A 24355-nucleotide genomic window follows, 5' to 3' on the forward strand; every position below is an offset into this window, starting at 1 on the left:
TCAGGTTGATGAGAAACAAGCTCGCTGGTATTGGCAACGTATGTTCTGGAGGCAACACACATCTCCGAAGCTCCAACCTGGGGAACGGGTTGTGTATGTTTGGTAAGAGCTGGTAACACTCCACAACACACTTCCACTGTATGTTTTTTGGTGGCCACCCATACACGCTCGTTCACACACAGGTCTGTTTATTGCCACTCGTTCATTTGTCACCACTTGGAGAACTCTTTCTGGGATTGACAACAGAGGCATCCCCCTGTGTCACCACACTCACACCCCCGCACCTCACCAAGGGGTACACCATCCCCCAACCCCTTCCACCATGAGGTCTGCACCTCCCAGGGTTGGTCAATGGCGAGGGTTTAGACTTGCCCCTACTCTCCTGCAGCACATCTGCTGCCCTCACCGGAGAGGAAGGGGTCTGTTGAAGAGAGACGGCAGAGACAGTAGTTCCTAGGCAGCAGCCCTCACACGAGTGCCCCCAGCTGACCACTTCCCTCGCCCGTCAATCAATTACCGGGTTGTGTCTCTTCATCCAAGGGAGGCCTAAAACAATAGGTACTGGCATTCCCTCCAAGAAGTAGCATGACAAGGACTCCTCATGATGTCCTATGCGCAGATGGATATTCTCTACGACCTTGGTCAATCCCCCTGGCTTAGTGGAACAGAGTTTATGGCCTGGACGCTTACAGGCTGGGCTAGCGTCCTACACCTCAGACCATGAGTCTGGACAAAGCGAGCATCCACCAGACTGACTCCTGCTCCGCTGTCCAAAAACACCGGTATCCCCTCCGGTACCCCGCCAGCCAAGACCTCTGCTGACATGGTACTTTTGGAGGGCAAAATGGAGGAAATGTATACTCCCTGGTCGCCTCCCTCCAAGCGAACAGGGGAATGCAGCTTCTCAGATGGCACAGATAATTTGGTGCGCAATGGGCAAGCCTTCAGGACATGACCAGTCTGCCCACAGTACAAACATGCCGACACCACTCCCCGAACTTTAGGCAGCTCCGAAAACAAACTAGCTACTCCTACTTGCATGGGTTCGTCAGGAGACTTGGCATGAACTGGGCAGGCTCTCATAAAATGGCCAGGCTTCCCACAGGAAATGCATACCCCCCCACCATGACGAACCGCAGACACCCCCTTTTTTGTATCAACAACACCGGGCTGTCTGGGTTCCTCCGTCCGCACTGGTGGGTCCTCCTCCCTAGCGAGGACATCAGGGAGCACTTTTTGTATGTCTTTCCCTAAGGCGTCTATCCACCCGAATGGCAAGGGACATGGCGGCCTCCAGCGACCTGGGGGTGGCGTACTGCACCAGAGTATCCTGCAACTTTGGAGACAAACCTTGCACAAATTGACTCCTAAGTGCCTGGTCATTCCACTGAGTATTAGTGGCCCATCTCCTAAACTCTGAGCAGTACTCCTCAGCGACCCGGGCTCCCTGTTTACACCTACGGATTTGAGATTCTGCCAGGGCGACGCCATCAGGATCCCCATACACAAGTGCCAAAGCCGCAAAGAACTCGTCCACGGACTCTAAAGATGGAGAATCGTCCGGTAGGGAGAAAGCCCAGGATTGGGGATCCCCTTTAAGGCTGAGTTCACACGTGGCGTTTTTTGCGCGTTTCTGCGGCGGTTTTAACCGCGCGATTTTGCCGCGAAAACGCGAAAAATAAGCATCCCATGCATTCCTATGGGATTCCGCAATGCAGTGCTAATGCTGCGGTTTTTACCGCGGCGGAATTGCTTCGTGGTAAAAAACGCAGCATGCTTATTAATTTCACGGAATCGCGGCGATGCCGCACCCATAAGAATGCATTGCTCTGCTTACTTTCCGCATGTAGCTGTGCACACCATGCGAAAAGTATGGCGGCCTCAATAGTAAAAAGTTGGTCACACTAGTCAAGCACTATGTTTGACGAATGTGACCAACCTGTCAATCAGTTCTCCAAGCGATGCTACAGATCGCTTGGAAAACGCTAGCAATTCTGCAAGCTAATTACGCTTGCAAAATGCTAGTTTTTCCACGGGAAAATTGTGGGTATTTAAAATGCGATTTTCCCATGGAATGGAATTCCGGAACTCTAGTGGTAATTTCTGCAAGAGTTCTGCAATGTGTGAACCCAGCTTAAGAAGGGACATAATGATTCCCACCCATTGCTCTTCACTCCCTGATGAATGAGGGCGCAGCCTGAAATACAGTTTACAGGCTGGTTGAAACACTAAGAATTGATCTCTCCCTCCAGAAAATCTGCAGGGAGGGATACCTTGGGTTCTGGCTGAGCCTGTTCCTGGACCAAGCCCCTAGAGCACACCAGCAGCTGCAGCTGCTGCACCAACCCTCCTCGCAGCGCCCTAATCTCATTAGTAAGGGTCTGCAGCAATTGGGCAAAGGGCTGAACTGGGTCCATGGCTCAGCAGAAAAAAAAGTTTGGTTGGTGACAATGTCACGTGGACCCGTCCTGTGTGATGCGACCAGCAGGCCGGTAAGTAAAACAACAGGACGCAGCACGTGATACAGTCCTGTGTGACATGGCTCACAGGCCGGTACTAAAACGACAAGACAAGGGGTAGAGAAACAGTTACAACGGTGGGACCTGCGATAGGGAAAGGGGACACAGAGACCTCCTGCACTCCCCTGAGTCAGTGTCACTAACGCTCCTAACGTTCCCTATGCCGGTTCCGCTGATCAGGAGCCTGTCGCCCTAGCACACCCTACACCTATCCCTTGCTAGGGAGCTGGGTGGCGCAGGCACTGGCCCCACCGCTGTACTAATACACACTAAGGAAAAGCACAAACAGGGAAACACCACTTAGCTTTATTCTGTTGCACTTCTACTGGCAACAGAGTCCACCACCAGCATGCAGCTCTCCTCCTAAATCACTGCCACCAAGCTCTGTCAGAGCTGCTCTCCAGCTCCTTCCTCCACCAAGGATGGTTGAAATGAACACTATCACCAACACTGATTGCAACACCTGTGACTCTTTTATAGCAGAGCCAGCAATCACACCTGCATTATAATCATGTGCACTTAACTAAACTAAAGTGCAATGACGCTCACCACCACCGGGGGGGAAACTTAGAACAAACGACACCACAGTGCAATAATCCTAATGGCCACAGGGGGCAAAAACCAACCTTAAGCACAGCTTAGGAAAAAAAAGGTTACCTGTGCTTTATATCAGTCCTGATCCAGCATGGATCATGACTAGTGTTGAGCGATACCTTCCGATATCGGGAAATATCGGATTGGATCGGACCGATACCCCAAAAATATCGGATATCGCCGATTCCGATACCGGAAACCAATGCAAGTCAATAGGACACAAATATCGGAATGAAAATAAACCTTTACTTTCCTTGTAGGTTAATTCTACATGAAGGAAAACAACCACGAATAATGTAGAATGTATTGGGGGAGGTGGAGGAGACATTAAAGGCATAGAGGTTTAGCCCAATCAAATGGAATAGCAGGAATTAATTTTTTTAAGACGTTCAGAGTTACAAAGATATTGACTATGTTAAGCTTTTTTATACTTTGTCAGATATTGATGTTTCACAACTTCCATGCTCTTCGCCTTCTTTTTTTACTTCTCCCACACTTTCTCCTTCATCATGATCAGCAGCAGCATCTTTTTCATCAACTTCTTCACCTTATTCATCTTCTTCTTCTTCACCTTCTTCCTATTATTCTTTTTTTTTACATTCTTCATATTCTTCTTATTCAACTATTATTCTTCTTCATATTCTACTTCATCATCATCTTCAAATTCTTCTTCTTCATCACATTCTTATTTGTGACAGGCATTCCTGTAGTTGTTATCTATAAAAGTTTGAAGATTACACCTTCCGTTCTGCCTGTCACAAAAGATTTACAACAGGATTTGTCTGCGTTCAGTTTTGCCTGCAGCAGCAGGTATTTTCCAGGGGCACCACGAGGAGGAACGAACTCACCCCCATACACTGCTTAGTCTTATTCTGCTTATAATTTAGATAATATCCTTTGCTCTAATTTTTAGTCTTATGCTTAATGTTCTTTTGCTTTTTGTTCTGCAGCTTCTTGTTTTTCTGCTTCTTGGTCTTCTGTCTCTTGATCTTCTGTATCTTGTTGGTTGTCTTCTTGTACTTTGTCCTCTTGGTCATCTTCCTCAGGGTCATCTTCTTGGTCTTCTTCGGGGTGGTCTTCAGGGTCGTCATCTTCGGGGTGGTCGTCTTCTTCTGGGTGGTCTTCAGGGTCGTCGCCTCCAGGATCGTCGTTTTCGGGGTCGTCGTCTTCTTCGGGGTGGTCTTCAGGGTCGTCGTCTATAGGGTCGTCGTCAGGGAGATCCAGAGTGATTACCAAAAACCATTTCAAAAAGCTTGAACTTGGAAATGTAGCAGAAGGTACAAGAAGGCTGAGGAACTGCTGAGAACCAACTGACGGTACTGGAACCTGGATGGGTAGCCGAAGGTACAAGAGCCAATGGAACTACTGAGGACCAGCTGATGGTACTGGAACCCATTTACTAAGCAGGAGGTAACTGTGCCAGAAAGCACTACCAAGCACCAGCAGACGTTGTTGGAACTCGGATACTGAGAAGGAGGCACCTAAGCCAAAGGCTCTGCCTGGAACCAGCTGACCTTACTGGAACTCAGGGGGACATATTCAAGATTGACTTACAAAGAACTGGCTAATGGTACTGGAACTCAGATAGGCAGCAGAAGGTACACATGAAAAAAAAAGATGCAAGGCCGCGAGCCGGCCGGAGTTACCAAAACCCACAGTCCTACAGGGGGGGCTTGTTCTATTTGCACTACGGAACTAGCCTTCATTGCCAGATCCCACAGCCCACATAGGAAGCACCTAAACTGCAGGCACCATAGAGTCGGCTAACCCGACCGCAACACGACAGGACAACGTATTGGAGGCAAAGTGACGTTGACATTACCCGGAAACAGCTGGCGTGCTGGAACCAGGCTGGGCAGGAGGGAGTACCCATGCCAAAGACACTTCTGAGCAGCAACTGGCGGTGTTGGAGCTCAGGGATTACAGTTCAGGTGGTAGAAACATGAACACAACAGGAGACCTGGATACTGTTGCCAACCAATTATTTAATCTGGAAGAGGACTGGCAAATTTCTGCGAGATCCAGGCCTTGTTCATTTTCAGAAAAGTAAGCCGGTCAACATTATCGGAAGATTTTTCGCATGCGACGGTCTGTTAGTACACCACCTGCAGCACTAAAGACGAGTTCCGATAATACACTAGCAGCAGGGCAAGCCAGCACCTCCAATGCATACTGGCTAAGCTCTGGCCATGTATCCAGCTTAGAGACCCAAAATTTGAAGGGGGAAGAGCCGTGTGGGAGAACACTGAGAGGGCAAGACATGTAATCTGTCACTATCTGACAGAAACATTGCCTTCTGCTGACTGGAGCCATCTGTGATGGTGTAGACATTTGTGGCGGGGGCACAAAACTTTGCCACATTTGGGCCATACTGGTCTTGCCTTGTGCTAAGGCGCTGCTTCTGCTCCCTCTTTGTGCAGATCTTCCTCCACTGCCTCGATGCACTGAGCTGCTTTGTAAAGCACTAGCAGCACTGCTCTCGGGTGGAATGGAGAACATGATGGAATGCACCAGTGTGTCTTGGTACTCCCACATTTTACGCTCCCGGTTCAATGGTGTTATGAGGCTTTGTAAGTTGTCCTGGTAGCGAGGATCTAGGAGGGTGTACACCCAATAATCAGCCGTGTTGAGAATGTGGGCGATGCGGCGGTCGTTTCTCAGGCACTGCAGCATGAAATCAACCATGTGCTGCAGACTGCCAACTGGCCAAGAAACGCTGTCCCCTGCTTGAGGCGTCATCTCTGCCTGCTCTGCATCACCCTACCCTCGCCCTACATACTAACTACTAGAGCATTGTGTACCTCCCTCCTCTGGACAGATGTCTTCCTCCTCCATTGACTCCTCCTCATCCTCCTCACAAAGTGTCCCCTGCCTAGGCCTTTGTGAGGAACCACGTTGCGCAGACTGTCCAGAAGCAGATGGCATTTGTGACTCTGCGAACAAAGGAGGAAAAAAAAAAATGTTTCAAAAATTTCAAAAAAACAACATCATTTGAAAGGTAACTCACCAAGCCCTGACTGATGCACTGGCAGGATGCAGCAGAGCCCCATTGATAAAGGCTGGGGCAGCACAGGTGCATTCCACTGATGAGGACAGCCAGTAACCCTATATGGTCCGGCTGCCCAGTGGAAAAAAGCACACTAATAAGGCTTGCTTAAGACATAAGTCACACTGATAAGTGTGATGCAATGTGTCAGAGCAGCCTATTGATGACGCCCATAATCATAGCAGGTGGGCAGCTCAGCACTATATACATGCATCACACAAAAAACCAAGCCAACATAAAGGGCTCTAACTGCATCCTGCAAAAATGATAAAAAGTGCAAAAAGATAAATAGATATGGGGTATTAGTTACTATTTTGGCCAAAGCAGATAAGCTCACAACCCATCGTCAAGGGTCCCCAGATATTGTGAGTCCCTAACACTAAATCTAAACTGCGAACAAAGGAGGAAAAAAAAATTTTTTCCAAAATTTCAAAAAAACACCATTTGAAAGGTAACTTATCAGTGGAATGCACCTGTGCTGCCCCAGCCTTTATCAATGGGGCTCTGCTGCATCCTGCCAGTGCATCAGTCAGGGCTTGGTGAGTTACCTTTCAAATGTTTTTTTTTGGCATTTGTGACTCCTCATCCTCTACCTCTTCCACAACCTCCTCCTTTAGTGCTTGCAGCGTTTTTTCAAGCAGGCAGATAAGGGGGATAGTCATGCTGACTAGTGCATCATCTGCACTCGCCATCTGCGTGGAATCATCGAAGGCGCGCAAAATGTGGCAGATGTCCTTCATAGAGGCCCACTCAGTGGTGGTGAAGTGTGAACGGCGCGCAGTGCGACTTGTTTGCGCCTGATGCAGCTGGTACTCCATTACTGCTGCCTGCTGCTCACCCAACTTCTCCAACATATGTAACGTTGAATTCCACCTGGCCCTACAGTTTTTTTTTCTGGTGAGCTTTGGCCATGTGGAGACCGCTGAGTAATTGCTGCCGGGCCTCACTGATGTGAGTGGGGAGCGGCAAGGTGTTTAGAGCCGCTGCAGCAGCAGTTATCATGGTCTGGGGCCTCTGCTCAGGTAACCAGGAAATCAAAATGGCGGCTTTGGCAAATTGCGGGTCTGGCAAAAGCCCCTAGAGTCGCTGCTGGGGAGCGGGACTTGCTCTCGCACGGGGAGGTACCCAGGAAGGTGGGAGTAATGGTGCCCCACGGAGCTGCCTGGTGCTCCCCGAGGTGAAGGGGTACATCCCTGTGGTGAGCAGACTAGGTGTGTAGTCGCTGCTGGGGAGCGGGACTTGCTCTTACAGGGGACGCACCCAGGCAGGTGGGAGGAATGGTGCCCCACGGAGCTGCCTGGTATTCCCCGAGGTGAAGGGGTACGTCCCTGTAGTGAGCAGATTGGTGAATAGTCCGCGGGGCTCATGCCAAATCTTCGATGCCGCCCCTCCTGGTCGTGTGGAGGCGACCAGCGAGTATATATATTTTCCTCCATATTCCTGCGGCTATGGTACTAAAACCCCCTAGAGTCGCTGCTGGGGAGCGGGACTGGTTCATGCATGCGGGCGCACCCAGGCAGGTGGGAGGAATGGTGCCCCACGGAGCTGCCTGGTATTCCCCGAGGTGAAGGTGTATGCCCCTGTGGTGAGCTGACTGGTGTGATAGTCCGCGGGGTTTACGCCATATCTTCTATGCCATCGAAGAAGCCGCCCTCCTGGTCGTGTGGAGGCGACCAGCGAGAGTATATTTCCTCCATTTCCCGGTCCCCTTCTCCTCCTGGTGTGTGCAGCAGGTGTGCTGCGGGGGAGTAGGGACAAATCTCTACCCTCGCCATTAACCAACCCTAGGAGGCGCAGTCCTCATGGTGAAAGGGTTGGAGGGTGTGTCCCTTGGTGAATAGTGGGGGTGTGAGTGTGGTGACACAGGGGGACGCCTCTGTTGTCAAGTCCAGAGTGAGTTCACCAAGTTATGACAAATGTATGTGTGCAATAAACGTGCAGGTCCGGACCTGTGTGTGAACGAGTATGTATGGGTGCCACCAAAAAAACATCTTGGAAATGTGTTGTGGAGTCTGATCAGCTCTTAGCATACATACACATACATAATCTCATTCCCCAGGTCGGCGCTGTGGAGATGAGTGGTGCCTCCAAAATGAACATGTATTGCCAATACCAGCGGTGTTTGTCATGAACCTGAAGTGTCAGGTAATGGTGGGGTGAACTCAGGATCTGGGCGTCCCCGCTGTAGGTGTTTCCCTAATGAGGGGTGGTCTTGAGGGTCCAGAGGCCCCTCATTAAGGAGGGGGTACTGTCATGATCCAGTGTTGGATCTGGCGGTATTAAAAGCACAAAGTGAACTTTTTTTACTTTGGTTAAGTTCAAAGGTGTTTTGACTGTCCCCGGTGGTGGTTGTGGTATTGCACTTTGGGTTTTTGTGCACTTAATTAGGTATCAGGTGTGACACCCTATAAAGGTGTGCTAGAGGTGTGCAATCACTGCCTGTGATATTGTGAGTTTGTGTTCACTCTGTTTTTGGAGAGCCTGGATGAAGGATGGAGCTGGTGAGGAGTCCTGCGCAGCTTCGCCAGGGGGGATGTGTTTCAGCTATGGTGTCTGGACGAAGGGCTGGCATGGCGTGGTGGAGTCGCAGTGATGGTGTCAGCGGGAAGTGTCTGCATGGGCTGGTGGAGTGGCTACTATGGAGAGTGGCACTCACCATGTGGGACTTGGTTGCTGAGCTGGACTCAAGCATGCTTGACTTCGTGGCAGAAGCTGAACACTTCCTTGGGACTCTGGTACTAAGCAGCTGCAACTGGTGTTGGACTCTGCTCCAAGGCTGCACTAAGGTGAAGGATCCTGTTATGGTGATGGATCCAGGTGGAGGAGAAGATGCACTCAGGTGGAGGGCTCTGTTGCTAGGAGCGCACGCAACAGAGCAAAGCTAAGTGGTGTTTCCCCTGTATTGTCTCTTTCCTCATGTGTGTTATTAGTGCAGTGGTGGGATTAGTCTCCGCACCGACCCATTCCCTAGTGAGGGTTTAGGGTCAGGGTGAGCAATGGCGTTAAGGTACGCGTGCGGCGACAGGTGCGGAGCCTGTTTAGGGAATGTAAGGAGTGCAGGGACACTGGCTCAGGGGAGCTTAGGAGGTCACCATTTCCCCATTCCCTATCGCAGGGCCCACCATTGTTATAGTTTCCCAGGTTCCCCCTTTATTATTTGATTATTGTATGTATAACGTGTAATACCTAAATTCGCCAGGTGGAGGCGGCGTATCCACCTGCACGTGTTATTATTTAAATTCGCCCCACTGGAGGCGGTGTATCCAGGGTCACGTGTGTTATGGGTCCGCCTTGCGGTATCATCTGCGACCTGACACACGTGACCATGACACAATGTGTACAGACTGGATTCCTGCAATCTTTGGAGTTGGCAGAACACGTACAGCGCCACTCTCAAGATCTGTACCTGGCTCTACAACATTTACCCAATGGGCAGTGATGGAAAGATATCGTCCCTGTCCATGGTTACTGGTCCATGCATCGGTGGTCAGGTGGACCTTGCTACTGACGGCATTTAGTAGCGCATGTTTAATTTTTCCCTCCACATGCTTTTGCAGGGCAGGGACAGATTGCCATGCTGAAATAAAAGCGGCTGTGCACATTGTATTGTGGGACAGCCAATGCCATGAAGTTACAGAAGGTGTCAGTCTCCACCAGCCTGAATGAGAGCATTTCATGGGACAGTAGTTTTGCAGTGCCAGCATTCAGAGCCTGTGCTCTGGGGTGGTTTGCCGAGTATGGCCGCCTTTTCTCCCATGCCTGTGCTACCGATGGCTGTAGACTGGCCTGGGAGTGTGAGGATGACAGGGAACGTGATGCTGTGGGTGGAATGACACTGTATCTCGCTACAACAGTGCCAGAGGTTCTTCCATGGCGATCCTGTGAGGAAGCCAAACCAGCTGTGTGTGAGCTGGAGGAAAAGGTTACAACACGAGCTGAAGAGGTGGTAGGTGGCACTGTAGGTTGGCCTAGGTCTTCAGTGTGTCTTTATAACTCCATCATGTGCTTGGTCCGCACATGTTTCCACATATTTGTGGTATTGAGGTGCTGACACTTTTCTCTCTTTTCACTTTCTGATTACACAGCTTGCATTTGACAAAGCAAATGTCACCTGCAACTGTGTCAAAAATGGACCAGGCACTGCAAGTCTTGGGAGTACTCGTTTTGGGTTTTAGAAGAGGCATGCTCCTAATGGGTGTCGAAGTGGAGGCTACAGGCAACCAAGTCTGCCCCCTCCCTCTCCCTCCTTTTTTGGCCGTTCGGGGAATCTCTTTCTCAGAGCTGCTCCCACCACCTACCTGTACCTCACGCCATGATGGGTCAAGGACCTCATCATTTACACTACCCTTTTCAAATGACTGCTTCTCCTGGGTAGTCTCGACAGCATAGTACGCACCAGAATGTGGCACCTGAGTCTCATTATCAGATGTGTACTGAGGTATGCTGACCCTAGGCACTGGCCCACCCACCTCTTCAGATTCAGAGAGACAAAGCTGTTGCGCATCACTACATACTACCTCTTCTTCAAATTCTCAAATGCTGCTTGGCTGGCCCCCTCTTTTCAAGCTAACAGATTCAGAGTACAGAAGTAGAGATGGCTCCTGTCCAGGGCTCTCTGACTGCCTGGGCAATTTGGCAGGTGGTGAAGAGACAGATGGGTGCTCTTCAGTGCTCTGGACCTGAGAGGATCTGGAACTAATTGAAGTTGATGCGTTAGCTGCCATCCATCCGACATCGGCTTCAATTTGTTCCTCCCGCAGCAGTGGGGTATGGCGAGCTCCTACAAAGCTGCGCATAAAGGACTGCTCCCTGGTAAAACTGGGGGATGCTGAGTCACTGGTGCCCACAGCAGGCACAGAATCCCCAAGTCCTCTCCCTGAAACTCCACGCCCACAACCACGTGCCTTACTCCCTGCCTTCTTCATCTTGGTAGACTGATAAAGATAGGAAGAAAAGTACTAAGGGCTTAGTGTGCTTATTCCTGAACAGCTGCTAACAGGTATAAGAAACACTAATTTTATGAAGTGTGGACTAGACTTTAAAATGAGCTAATGTGGCCTACGCAACTGTAAAGTGGAGTGTTTGGTGAACTTTATTAACTTTTTTTTTTCACAAAAAGATACTGGATGTGCCCAAAGATGTAAAACTGATAGTATCACAAACTTTTTGTAGCTATTACAATGCAGGAAGGTAACCTACAATGCAATAGATGAGGTTCCAAAAAATAGGCTAATACTAATCTGGCTGGGGCTGCAGGGCACAAGCCAGCAGAAAGGCTCCTCTATCTACTCCTATATAGTGTTTGCAAATATTCTAGCTGGTTATGGATGGAACCACACTAAAAATGAGCAGCACTAATGCAAAAAAGGACAATGTATGAGGCAGTGACGCACGCTAAGCGGACAACAACCGGAGGTGGCTGCAGAACACACTACAGCGTGAGCTGCACTCACACACAGAGACCTCGCAGACAGCCGTGAACAGCGCTGCAAGGCTGCAGAAAAGCTCCTCTATCTACTCCTATATAGTGTTTTCAAGCAATCTAGCTGGATACGGATGGAACCACGCTAATTGGAGAAATCTGGAAAAATGAGCAGCACTAATGCAAAAAAGGACAATGTATGAGGCAGTGACGCACGCTGAGCGGACTACAACTGGAGGTGGCTGCAGAACACACTACAGCGTGAGCTGTACTCACACACAGAGACCTTGAAGACAGACGTGAACAGCGCTGCAAGGCAAAAGAAAGCTTCTCACACAGCGGTTGCTAAAGTAGCCTGGGTAAAGCACAATAAAGCAAATCGCTAGCTCAAACTGTCCCTCAGAGTCAGAACAGCAGCGTCCTGTCCCTAAGTAAATTCACAGCAGAGTGAACCCAAAATGGCAGCGGCGGCTTTTATAGTGCATCATGACATCATTTCAGCAGCCAATCACAGCCATGCCATTAGTTAGCATGCCTAACATGCATAACAGGATGTGCCCACACTTCTTAGGATTCCTCATTGGCTGAATTAAATCAAACTGGCTCATTGCATTATGTTAACTTCTGATTCTGGTAGTCAATATTCTAAAAGTATCGGAACTCAGTATCGAACTCCAATACCGCGAATATCGGCCGAAACCTGATATTGCAGTATCGGAATGCTCAACACTAATCATGACAGTAGCACAATGAGTGACATATTACTGGAATCAGGGTCCCTGTCTCTACATTATGCTGCTTTCAGATTAGGTGACAAAATCCAAATAACAGAGTCCCTTTCAGGCCTGTCAGTGCAAAATGACTATTCAAACTGTGGCCACTACCATGTAGGACACAAAGCTCAAATTCAAATCATGCCTTCAGTGTCCTATTCTGTTGCTGTGATTGCCAGAAATCATGCTTTAGTAAAGCATGCTAATTAAATCTTTGATGTGAAGTCAGCGTGACCTAATAATTAAGTGCCTTTTACCAACTATTGGTAAAGTTTAAACAAGACCTATTGGGATACTAGGAACTTAACTCATCATTTGTGTTCTTTTTTACATGAATTTACATTATTTTACCTAGTTTTGCACCACATTCATTAACATTTTGCACACAATTAATGAATTTTGCTGAAACAAAAAATACACATTTCATGTTATGCAAAAATTTTTCAAAACTTTTTGGGAGCACTGGAATACATTTGGGATAAATTTTTCTAACTTTTGAAAAGTCACAAAGGATGAACCAGGAGAAAAGCATATGAAAGCTCTCACATAGCCAACAAGATAAAAATAAAAACAGGGGAACACATATGCAATAGACTTTAAAAAAGGTAAAAATTAAAAGATGAATTTGATGGAAAAAAGACGCAAATCCACAAACCTTGACAAATAAAAACTAGCCACGAATCAATAATATATCTGGCACTAGAGGTGCTATATTTCTTAGAGATAATGTATGTTCCCTACAAGGAGCTGTGCTTGGTTTGAACAGTCATTTTATGCTGACAGACTCCATTTCTTTATGTGTGTTGTAATGCAATTGTTATGCGTGTAAATGTCTGTGGTTGTCAGTCAGGAGTACTAGACAGTGCCCATACTTATTCAACAATTGTTTGTTAAGTTATCATACCCTTTATGAATAGGATGCAACCCTATGCAGTCAGATAGTGTCAGTGAAGATTGGATGTTGTCAGATTATGTAGGGCCATGTCTCATTTATAACGTGAATGATAACACCCAGTTATCAATTTATTATCTCTTTTGGGAGGTGTAATAGAGAAATAGCTCAATGCATAATTATAAAAAATGGATGCTACAGGATTGTTATTTCATGGGACATTTTAAAAAAAGTAGTGACACTTATGTGACACCCCAGGAGTCCGGTTGCCACAGTGACACTGCCTTCCTCACAGGGGGTAATGTCATGCCTGGAAGCAATGAGAGGTCAGGGACCAGGTAGAACCAGCATCCAACGCTTGTTCTGACTTCAGACCAAAAGGGACGGAGCTTAAGGGAGTGACAGTTGGTGGGAGGAGTTAGTGCTGAGGTAAGGAGATTGCTCTGGAAAGAGTCAGTCAGTCAATCATCAGAGGGGAGTGAGAGAAGGAGTGAGGGCTGACAGTCTGAGGAGAGTTGGGGAGGAAAGGAGAAATTTTGGGAATCTGGGGAGTGGTGCTGAGAGTAAGTTCACCCCAGAGCTGAGCGCTTGAAAGAGGACGCCTGAGTCAGTGGCTGCACGGGTAAAGAGAGCCCGACAGCTAAATCCATAGGTCAGGGGACTGAAGGCCCCCTGGCCCCATTAACCACTCGGCAGCACAGCAGCATAAGACACCCCGGAGCTGCCACGAAGGAGCGACACCTGTAAAAAAGGCTTAAGCTGCCTGCCATACCAGCAAGTGCTTAAAGAAAAGCAGGAATAGAGGTTCAAGCACAGTCTTAGGCTGTAAGGACCTCAGAGGATAGTACAGTAGGGAGGTCTCCACATCCATCTGGCTCAGTGAATCCTGAACTGCTTCCAGGCTAATCGGATCTCCCTCACCATTTGTGATCCACTGGTCTGCACCCCGGACTATCAAGTAAAGGTAAAAGGAATTTGCAACCCTGCTGTATCTTGAGCTTTATTACTGCATCATCTACTCTGCATTACAACTGTCACCACCATTTTAAGTAAAACATGCAACTGCCCTGGGGCCTAGCTCTACCTGTGGAGAGCTCTAACATCTATGCTGCATCACCAACTGCCCCAGTGGAGCTGTATTGCAGCGTCGGCCATCTTCTCATTGCCGAGTACCACAGGTGGCATCACAAATTAATCCCTGTTGTGAACTCAATTTCTGGTCTGCCTCTGGTTTCTGGTGAGGGAGCTGGTTGTGCTGACAGAGGAGTTGTGAGTTCTCTTTCCGAGCTCCCTCTGGTGGTGGCAGGAGGTAGTGAAGCTGATCTAATTAACAGAGACCTGCCACCTAATAATGAGGAAGAGGATTGGACATCTGGAGTCAGAGACTGGATTTAAGACAGCCAACTCCCTATTCCCATGCTGGTGATTTTTTTCCTGCCTCCTGAGGTCTTCGTTTCCAGCTCAGTTCCTGCCTTCTCAAGCTAAGTTGTCTTTGCTAATGTTCACATTTGATTTGGTTTGGTCTATTCAGTTTTTTGTGTGGTCAGCCGGCCCAGGCTGAGGCTGTGCTGAATTTCCACTCTTATGTCACTGTATGTGCCAGTTTGCTTTTAGTCCCTTATTAGATTGGCCTCTTTTTGCTCGGTTCTCAGAATATGCCAGAGTGCTCATATAGTGGGAGAAGTCTAGTGAATTCAGGGTATTTTTTGCTATCAGAAGTGCTGGACATTTTTGCAGTGTTTTTTGGCGTGATTGCAGACAGTACCTTTCCTTTTCTGTCCTTTCTAGCTAGTGTGGGCCCCATCATTTGCTCAGCCTATTTTCCTACCTGTGTTCATGTTTTCATCTTGTCTCACCGTCAATACATGTGTGGGGGCTGTCTATTCCTTTGGGGTCTGCTCTGGGGCAGTTTTAGATTTCCCCTTTTCTTGCTTTAGGCTTATTTAGTCCTCCGGCTGTGATGAGGCATCTAGAATCATCGTAGGTACGCTCCACAGCTGCTGTTAGTTGTGTGGTTAGGATCCGGGGTCTGCAATCCGCGTAGTTACCAACCTCTGTTTTTTTGTGACTTGGCTTGGTCTTGTTTTCCTCCTCGATGACCCATTCAGAACAAATCCCCCATAATAACTATTCCCTTCATCCAGGGCCATGGACGGGGTCACTGCTGCCGTGACATCCCCTGTAGTAACATAATCGGCCCGGTACCGAGTAACCCACGGCCCTGCGGTGTGCTGCACTTATCTTCTATGATTGTTGTGTATTCTGCCTGTGAGGGACATGCTTTTTCTGCCATTACCCCAATAAGGTTGCACACACAAGATACATGTTATACACTCATCTTAAAGGAAACTTGACAGCAGATACAAGCTGCCCGATCCACAGGCTGCATGTATCAAACACTGACTGAATGATTTGCTCTTTGTACAGTATATTTGACTCTGAAACACTGCAGTCTTTTAGAAGAAAATATACCCCATTTTGTGGTTTATAAGACGCACCCCATATTTTGTGGAGAAAAATAGGAAAAAAAACTTTTTTTAATACAATGCTGGTGCTTCTTATTGCTTACCTGGGGTGTTGGAAGAGGGGTCCCAATGTTGCTGCTGGTGGAGGCAGGAGTGGGGCGATGCTGCGGACCCCAGACTGGGAGAAAGGGGTGTTCGGATGTGCGATGCTGCAGGTAATGGTAGTGTGGGGGCTCCGCCAACATTTTGTAAAAGCCAGGAACCCCCGCACTTCCATGGTTAACTATGCGGTGGACACCGGGAAAATGGCTGCCAGGGGCAGTGCATGAACAGATGGAGATCTTGGCGCTGACATCTCATTTCCCAAGACCTTGGTGCTGAGATTTCAATCTGCGCATGCGCTGCCCCAGGCAGGCATTTTCCCGGAGTCCACCACACAGTAAGCCATGGAAGTGTGGGGGCTCTGAGCTTTCACAAAATATCAGCGGATCCCCCACACCACCAAACACCCACAGCGTCACATATCCAAACACTCCCTCTTCCCAGCCTGCGGCCCGCAGAAACGCTCCACTCTTGCCTCCTCCAGCAGCATCCCTGAGACCCTGCTCCACGGCAGCTGGTAAGCTATTTTCGCATTATAATATGCACTCCCATTATCCTCAAAAAATTTTGGGGAAAAAGTGCATCTTATAATCCAAAAAATATGGTACTTTAAAAGCCTTTGGGGACTAAGTCACAAAGGAGACAGGCTCTATCAGTGACTTTTCCATGCCCACAGTTGTGAATTACCTGGCTCAGACTTCTGAGCCAAAGCTCCACCTGCTCCCTCCAGTGGTTACTGGGGGTAGTGGAGCTGGCCGGATTGACAGAGATTTGCCACCTGATGATGATGATGACGATTAGAGATCTGGGGTTACGGATTGGAGTATTTAAGTCTGCAGACTTCCTGCAATCTCTGCTCAGTCTTTTGCGTTTGTGTATCATCTTGTCTCACCGACAATGTATGTTTGGGGGCTATCTATTCCTTTGCGGTCTGCTCCAGGGCAGTTTAGATTTCACCTTTCTTGCTTTAGGCTCAGAGACACATTCATAACAGAATCACCAGCCTTACTATAGACTCTAGGGTACTCTAAAGAAGGAAAGAATTGTAAAATAAAAGTGTCAGAATTTTTTTTTCCATATTTTCTCTCTTTTCTCTGGGGCCGTAGGAGGATTTTTTTTCGTCTAAATGGAGACTAAGCAATTGTCCAATCATGTTGAGCAGCTTGCTGCTGAAGTGCGGGGAATTTCTGCCTATCTCGCTCAATCATCTGCTGTCGAATCAAAAATCCCTACTCCAGATGTGTTTTCTGGGGATCGGTCTAAATTTTTGAATTTTAAGAATAATTGTAAACTATTTTTTGCTTTGAAACCTAACTCATCAGGGAGCTCCGTGCAGCAGGTTAAAATTGTCATCTCCCTGCTGTGCGGCGATCCCCAGGATTGGGCTTTTTCTTTGACACTTGGAGATCCTATTCTGGCTAATGTGGATGCATTTTTTCAAGCCCTGGGGTTGTTGTATGATGCACCTAATGCTATTGATCAAGCTGAGAAAACCTTATTGGCATTGAACCAGGGTCAGGATTCTGCAGAGTTATATTGTCAAAAATTCCGAAAGTGGGCGGTCCTTACTAAATGGAATGATGATGCCCTAGCAGCTCTCTTTCGGAAGGGTCTGGCAGAAACCGTAAAAGATGTTATGGTGGGATGTCCTGTCCCCTTTGGTCTTGACGACTCTATGTCATTGGCCATTCAAATTGATTGGCGTTTACGTGAACGTAAGACTACACGAGAGGCGTTGCCACCTTTCAAGCGAATTTCTGAACCCATGCAATGCGATAGGGTTTTGTCTAGGGCGCAACGTCAGGAGTTTAGAAGGCATAATAAGATGTGCTTTTTCTGTGGGGACGCCTCTCATACTATTTCTGTCTGCCCAAAGCGAGAAAAGCGTTTTGCTCACACATTTGCGGTGGGCAGTCTACAGCCTAAGTTCCTTTTGGCGATTACCTTGATCTGCTCCTTGTCTACATTTTCCACTAAGGCTTTTGTTGATTCAGGAGCAGCATTGAATCTGATGGATTTTGACTTTGCCAAACGTTGTGGTTTTCCCATGATACCCCTGCGGTCTCCTATCTCATTGAGGGGTATTGATGCTACTCCTTTAGCAGAGAATAAACCCCAGTTTTGGACCCAGGTGATAATATGGGTCGCCCCGGCCCACAAAGAGAATTGTAAATTTTTGGTGTTGCACAATTTGCATGATACTATTGTTCTGGATTTTCCTTGGTTGCAAACCCATAATCCTGTTTTGGATTGGAAATCTGTGTCTGTGGTGAGTTGGGGTTGTCAAAGTGTTCTTAGTGACACTCCTGTTTTCTCCACCTCTCCCCAGTCTCATGATATTCCTGACTATTTGGCTGATTTTTCTGATGTATTTAGTGAGAGTAAGTCTGCGTCTTTGCCTCCTCATAGGAGTTATGACTGTGCAATTGAGTTAATGCCTGGGTGTAAATTTTCCAAGGGTTGGCTTTTCAATTTATTGGTACCTGAACATGATGCTATGCGATCTTCTATGAAGGAGTCGTTGGAGAAGGGTCATATCAGACCATCCTCTTCACCTTTAGGTGCTGTTTTTTTTGTGGCCAAGAAAGCTGGTTCATTAAGGCCATGTATTGACTATTGTTCCCTTAACAAAATCACTGTTAAATATCAGTACCCGTTACCCCTGATTTCTGATTTATTTTCCAGAGCTAAAAGTGCCTGATGGTTTACCAAACTTGACCTCGGGGGGCGTATAATCTTATTCGCATCAAGCATGGGGATGAATGGAAGACGGTGTTTAATACCCCAGAGGGACATTTTGAGTACCTGGTGATGCCTTTTGGGCTCACTAATGCCCCTTCTGTCTTCCAATCTTTTATGAACTATATTTTCCGGGACTTTGTGGATAAGTTTTTGATCATTAATCTGGATGATATTTTGATCTTTTCCAGTGATTGGGATTCTCATGTGGACATGTCCAGACTGTGTTCCGGATTTTGAGGGAAAATACTCTGTATGTTAAGGGATGGAAGTGTCTCTTTGGTGTACAGAGAATTTCGTTTTTGGGATTCATTTTGTCCCCATCTGTTATTGAAATGGACCCGGCCAAGGTACAGACCAGTTATGATTGGGTTCAGCCCACTTCTTTGAAGGCTCTCCAAAAGTTTTTGGGTTTTACTAATTTCTACCGTAAATTTATAAGTAATTTTTCTGGTATTGTTAAACCACTGACTGATTTGACCAAAAAGGGCGCTGATGTGGTGAATTGGTCTACAGAGGTAGTCTCTGCATTTCAGGAACTTAAGCGGAGATTCACTTCTGCTCCGCTTCTACGGCAACCTGATGTCACACTCCCATTTCAGGTGGAGAAAGATGCTTCTGAGATTGGTGCAGGAGCTGTTTTGTCCCAAAGAGTTCCGGTAACTTCTAAGATGAATCCCTGTGCCTTCTTTTCTCAAAAAATTTCCCTATCTGAACGTAACTATGACATGGGGAATTGGGAATTGTTGGCTATGAAATGGGCATTTGAAGAGTGGAGACATTGATTGGAGGGAGCTAGACATCAAGTTGTGGTCCTCACCGACCACAAGAATTTGATTTATTTTGAATCAGCCAAGCGTTCGAATCCTAGACAGGCTAGGTGGGCCTTGTTTTTCATGTGTTTTAATTTTGTGGTCTCCTTTCTTCCGGGCACTAAGAATGTTAAGGCGGACTCCCTTTCCTGGAGTTTCTTTGCAGATTCTCTTGATGTAACCGAGCCTACTACCATTCTAAATGAGGGTGTAGTTCTTTCCGCCATCTCTCCTGATTTCAGACATGCCCTGGAAGAATTTCAGGAGGATAAACCTGAATGATGCCCTATGGGAAAATTGTATGTCCCTGACCAGTGGAGGAAAAGAGTAATGTCTAAAATTCATTGCTCCGCATTGGCTGGTCATCCAGGTATCTTTGGTACCAGAGATTTGGTGAGTCGGTCTTTTTGGTGGCCAGCTTTATCTCGTGATGTCAGGAATTTTCTGCAGTCCTGTGGGACTTGTTCTCGGTCCAAGCCCTGTTCTCATGCTAGTGGTTTGTTGATGCCCCTGCCAGTGCCCAGGAGGCCGTGGACCCATATCTCAATGGATTTTATGTCTGATCTCCCTGTTTCTCAGAGAATGACTGTTATTTGGGTGATCTGTGATAGATTTTCCAAGATGGTCCATCTTGTACCACTCCCAAAGTTGCCATCTTCTCTGAGTTGGTGCCCGTTTTTTTATAACAGGTGGTTCGTCTGCACGGGATTCCTGAGAACATTTTTTCAGACAGAGGAGTCCAGTTTGTTTCCAGAATTTGGAGAGCTTTTTGTTCCAAACTGGGAATTCAGTTATCTTTCTCCTCTGCATTTCATCCCCAGACCAATGGGCAGACTGAGAGAACAAACCAGACTTTGGAGTCCAATTTGAGATGTTTCATATCTGCTGATCAGGATGATTGGATCTCATTTTTGCCATTGGCCGAATTCGCACTAAACAATAGGGCTAGTTCTGCCACTTTGATTGTCTCCTTTCTTTTGTAACTTTGGGTTTCATTCTCAATTTTCTTTGGGGCAGGTGGAAGCTTCTGCCTGCCCAGGTGTGGATTCTGTGGTAGAGAGAATGCTGCAGATTTGGGACCAAGTAGTGGATAAGTTATCCCACTCTCAGGAAAAGGCCCAACGGTATTCCAACCGGCATAGGACCATTGGTCCCTGGTTTAAAGTGGGTGATATGGTTTGGTTGTCCTCAAAAAAATATTCCCATGAAGGTTGCATCTTCAAAATTCAAGCCAAGGTTTATTGGACCTTATAAGATTTTGGAAATCCTTAACCCCATTTCCTTTCGCTTGACTCTTCCTGTTACGTTTAAGATTCGTAATGTTTTTCATAAATCTTTGTTGAAAAGGTTTGTGGAGCCAGTGGTACCCATGGCGGCGCCCCCTGACCCTGTACTGGTTGAGGCTAATTTGGAATATGAGGTAGAGAAGATATTGGATTCTCATCTGGCTAGACTGAAACTTCAGTACTTGGTCAAGTGGAAGGGTTATGGCCAAGAGGATAATTCTTGGGTTTCTGCTACTGACATCCATGCCAAGAGATTGATTCGTGCCTTTCACCGGGCAAATCTTGATCGGCCTGGTGGCGTGGATGAGGGTTGGGTGACCCCTCCTCAAGGGGGGTACTGTTGTGAATTCTCTGCCTCAGACTTCTGAGCCGAAGCTCCCCCTGCTCCCTCCAGTGGTTACTGGGGGTAGTGGAGCTGGCCAGCTTGACAGAGATTTGCCACCTGATGATGATGACAATTGGAGATCTGGGGTTATGGATTGGAGTATTTAAGTCTGCAGACTTCCTGCAATCCCTGCTGGTGATTGCTTTCCTGTGCATTCAGAAGTCTGATTTCTCCTACACTGTTCCTGTATTGTTCAACTAAGTGATTAATTTGCTAATCCTTTGCATCTGATCTGGTTTTGTCTATCTCTGCTTGTTGTGCAGGTTCAGCTTGCTCCTGCTGGGGGCTGTGCTGGACCACCACTCCATATGTTACTGCTTGTATCAGTTTATTCAGTCCCCTGTTATATTGGTCTCTTTTGCTTTGCTTCCAGTTAATACCGGAGTGCTGATATAGTGGGGGCAAAGTCGTGTGACTTCAGTGTTTTTGTATACATCAGATGTGTTGGATTTTCAGGTTTTTTTGTGTGATTGCAGACAGTGTCTTTTCTTTCCTAGCCTGTCTAGTCAGTTTGGGGGCTTTCTATTCCTTTGGGATCTGCTCCGGGGCAGTTTAGATTTCACCTTTCTTGCTTTAGGCTTAGTTAGCTCTCTGGTAGTGCTGAAGCATCTAGGACATCGTAGGTATGCTCCACGGCTACTGCTAGTTGTGTGGATAGGATCAGGGGTCTGCAATCGGGTTAGTTACCAACCTCTCTGGTTTTCTGGTGGCTTAGCCTGTTCCTGCCATCCTCCTTGGTAACCCATTCATAACAGCCCATTCCCTTTGACTAACATGTCTCTCTCTCTCTGCTTACTTGTATAGGGAGAGACATGTCAGTCACTGGCAGTAGGTGCAGAGAAGCCGAGAAGCCACCAGGGACCCTCCTATCTGACTAGTCACCCATGTAGCTTGGTCCTCAGCACCTTTTAAAGTATAGTATATTTTGAAATGCTGCAGTGTTTTAGAATCAAACATCCACAGCTGAAATCATACCACCAGTGTCTGATACATTCACCGTGGATCGGGAGGCAGGTATCTGCTGTTAGATTCCCCTTAATGCACATATAGAAAGATAACTAATGTACTATTTGAGATGTACCTTAGGAAAGCAACTTACTAGGAGTACAGTAAATATCTAACAACCAATTAGTCTATACAATGAAAATGTTCTGTTCTTTTACATGTGTAGTGAGATGAAATTGCTTTTTTGAATTGTAAATGCAGAGATGTAATCTTGTTAGTACAGAAACATGACATGAAGATCATAAAGTTGTTATTCTATTACAGCACAAACCATGTAAAAGTACAGATCTGAGACCGGCTGTCATTTATTAAGCGGTGCTTTAACATTGCAAATGAACTGCGAGAATAACAAATGTGTGCAGCCTTACATCTGTATACTGCATATTTCATAGGTACTAAACAATACTAGACGCACCTTCCACAAACCTGTAAGACCTAAAATCAAAATTTCTGCTTCTTCTCATTTGACTGTATCTAGGACAGTAATTTATCAAGACAAAAACTTCTGCTTACTTTTATTTTCTTAAAAGTAAAATGACTTAGAAACATAGATAAAAGATAATTTAGTGCATGAAAATATCAAAATATTTGTTGCATTACTTTTTTTTACCAACTGCGGGATCCCAGGCACAGTGTGGGATTAGTTGGGATGGCGAGGCATCACCTGTGCGATGCACGCTGCACAGATGGCGTTACGCTAAGATAGCAAATTAAACGATGTGCCGGGCAACCGAAGATTTCTGGAAATTCATGCAGTTCATGTCCACCGCCAGAGAGCACTGACCTAGACTGTGGAACAAGCTTGCGCAAAACAATTCTTTCATTTCTAAGTATAGGTGATTGCAGGTACAAGTCATCTGAAGAAACTAAACAAAAGTTTAAAATAAATGAAGATATATAAAAGTTTAAAATAGAGAAAAAAAAGCAAATATTATATCATCATGTTGGATTACATTTTTGTTCAAGGGTTGAATAGTTAAAAAATGAAGTTGTTACAGTTGTTTAATTAGGTGAATTTAACAGCCAAATATGCCACAATAATACTACTGGCTGTTGATACAAATTATTTTCTATGCTTGTACCTACCTAGCATAGTTTTTGAGGGCTAAAGAGATTTTGTTAAAGAAGAAAGAATTTAATATAAAAAATGCATAAAAAAAGCCAAAGTAAATTTTAAGTTTTTGAAATGTATAAAGCCATACAAATAGATCTGTCTGTTGCCCTAAGTCATTTTCCATGTATTTACCTGTCAACCAAATGTACACCTCACAATTATACTGTGAGTTGCTGCAGCATTTTATGGCTTTGTTATTTTTGGAATTTTGTTGTTACAGGACTTTTTGGGAGTAAGGAGAATAAACCTGTTTAACTAAAAACCTGCAAACAAATAATTACACTAAATTGAAATTGTCAAACTATTAACACATACACACCACACCGAAATTATCGGCTGTCAGGTGAACTCTGACTAGCATTTCTGGTTTATTATTCCATATTTTTTCAAGGTTAGCTAAGGGTGGTAACACAATTTTGCAAATGATTTAAACAGCATGATTGAGACCAAAATGTTTCTGAAACTAAAATATGGCACTGACATCGGACATGGAAGCATCAGATAGAAAAAAAACATAACATGTCAAAAAATGTGGAAACTGCCAGCAACAGACACTTCTGGGAGCCACTTTCCCTGCAGAAGTAATACCAAATATAGGTCACACTTAGCCTCTTTTGTTTTTGGCAAGTATAATGGGATATATGACTCATGACTTGTCTGAGGCACAGCAGTATGATGTACAGTAGTGTCTGTCAGTGACAATCATTTTGAGTCATAGTTTTGCTCAGTCCACCTCTTCCACTGTCATATCATTTAATGCTGTACAAAGTGGTGTAAATGACACCTATTCCTGTTATGTCCTTTAAATCTGTAGCCTAAAATATCTTAATATCTTAGAGGTTAAGGGTGATCCTATTTATATGATTTATTGGTAGAGATGGACAATCACCCTTTGACATGGGTCCCGAGAAGATGGATGAAGTGATTCCAATGCCAATCAGTGATGTTGGCTCAGGCAATTTTCCACAGAGAGGCAAATCGCAGTCAAATCGAGGATGATGATGATCATGATAATAATTCTGTGATAGACAAGACCTAAGAAGCAGTCGAGGAGGTAATGTCATCAAAGGAGAGCGTTAACCTTGGTGATAGAAACCATAGGCAATATGTGGCTTAAAAATCCTCTGGGGCAAAATCTGCTTGTTTCTGCTGTCAGCTCTAGAGTAGCTGTGCCACATGTGCTGCTGGTAGAGGAGGCTCA

General features: G+C 46.3%; 1 protein-coding gene across 1 annotated transcript in view; it reads right to left on the reverse strand.

Annotated features, from left to right (window-relative positions):
* The window catches only part of TENM2 (teneurin transmembrane protein 2), a 6300157-nt gene that overhangs the window by 4688657 nt on the left and 1587145 nt on the right, over positions 1-24355 (reverse strand). The window contains exon 9 of the mRNA XM_073589482.1: positions 5915-6046. Coding sequence (XP_073445583.1) covers positions 5915-6046 — 132 coding nt within the window. The remainder of the gene's footprint in view (positions 1-5914; positions 6047-24355) is intronic.

This window comes from Dendrobates tinctorius, unplaced genomic scaffold (genome assembly GCF_039654945.1).
Source record: "Dendrobates tinctorius isolate UK_male_01 unplaced genomic scaffold, ASM3965494v1 ptg000108l, whole genome shotgun sequence".
NCBI lineage: Eukaryota > Metazoa > Chordata > Amphibia > Anura > Dendrobatidae > Dendrobates > Dendrobates tinctorius.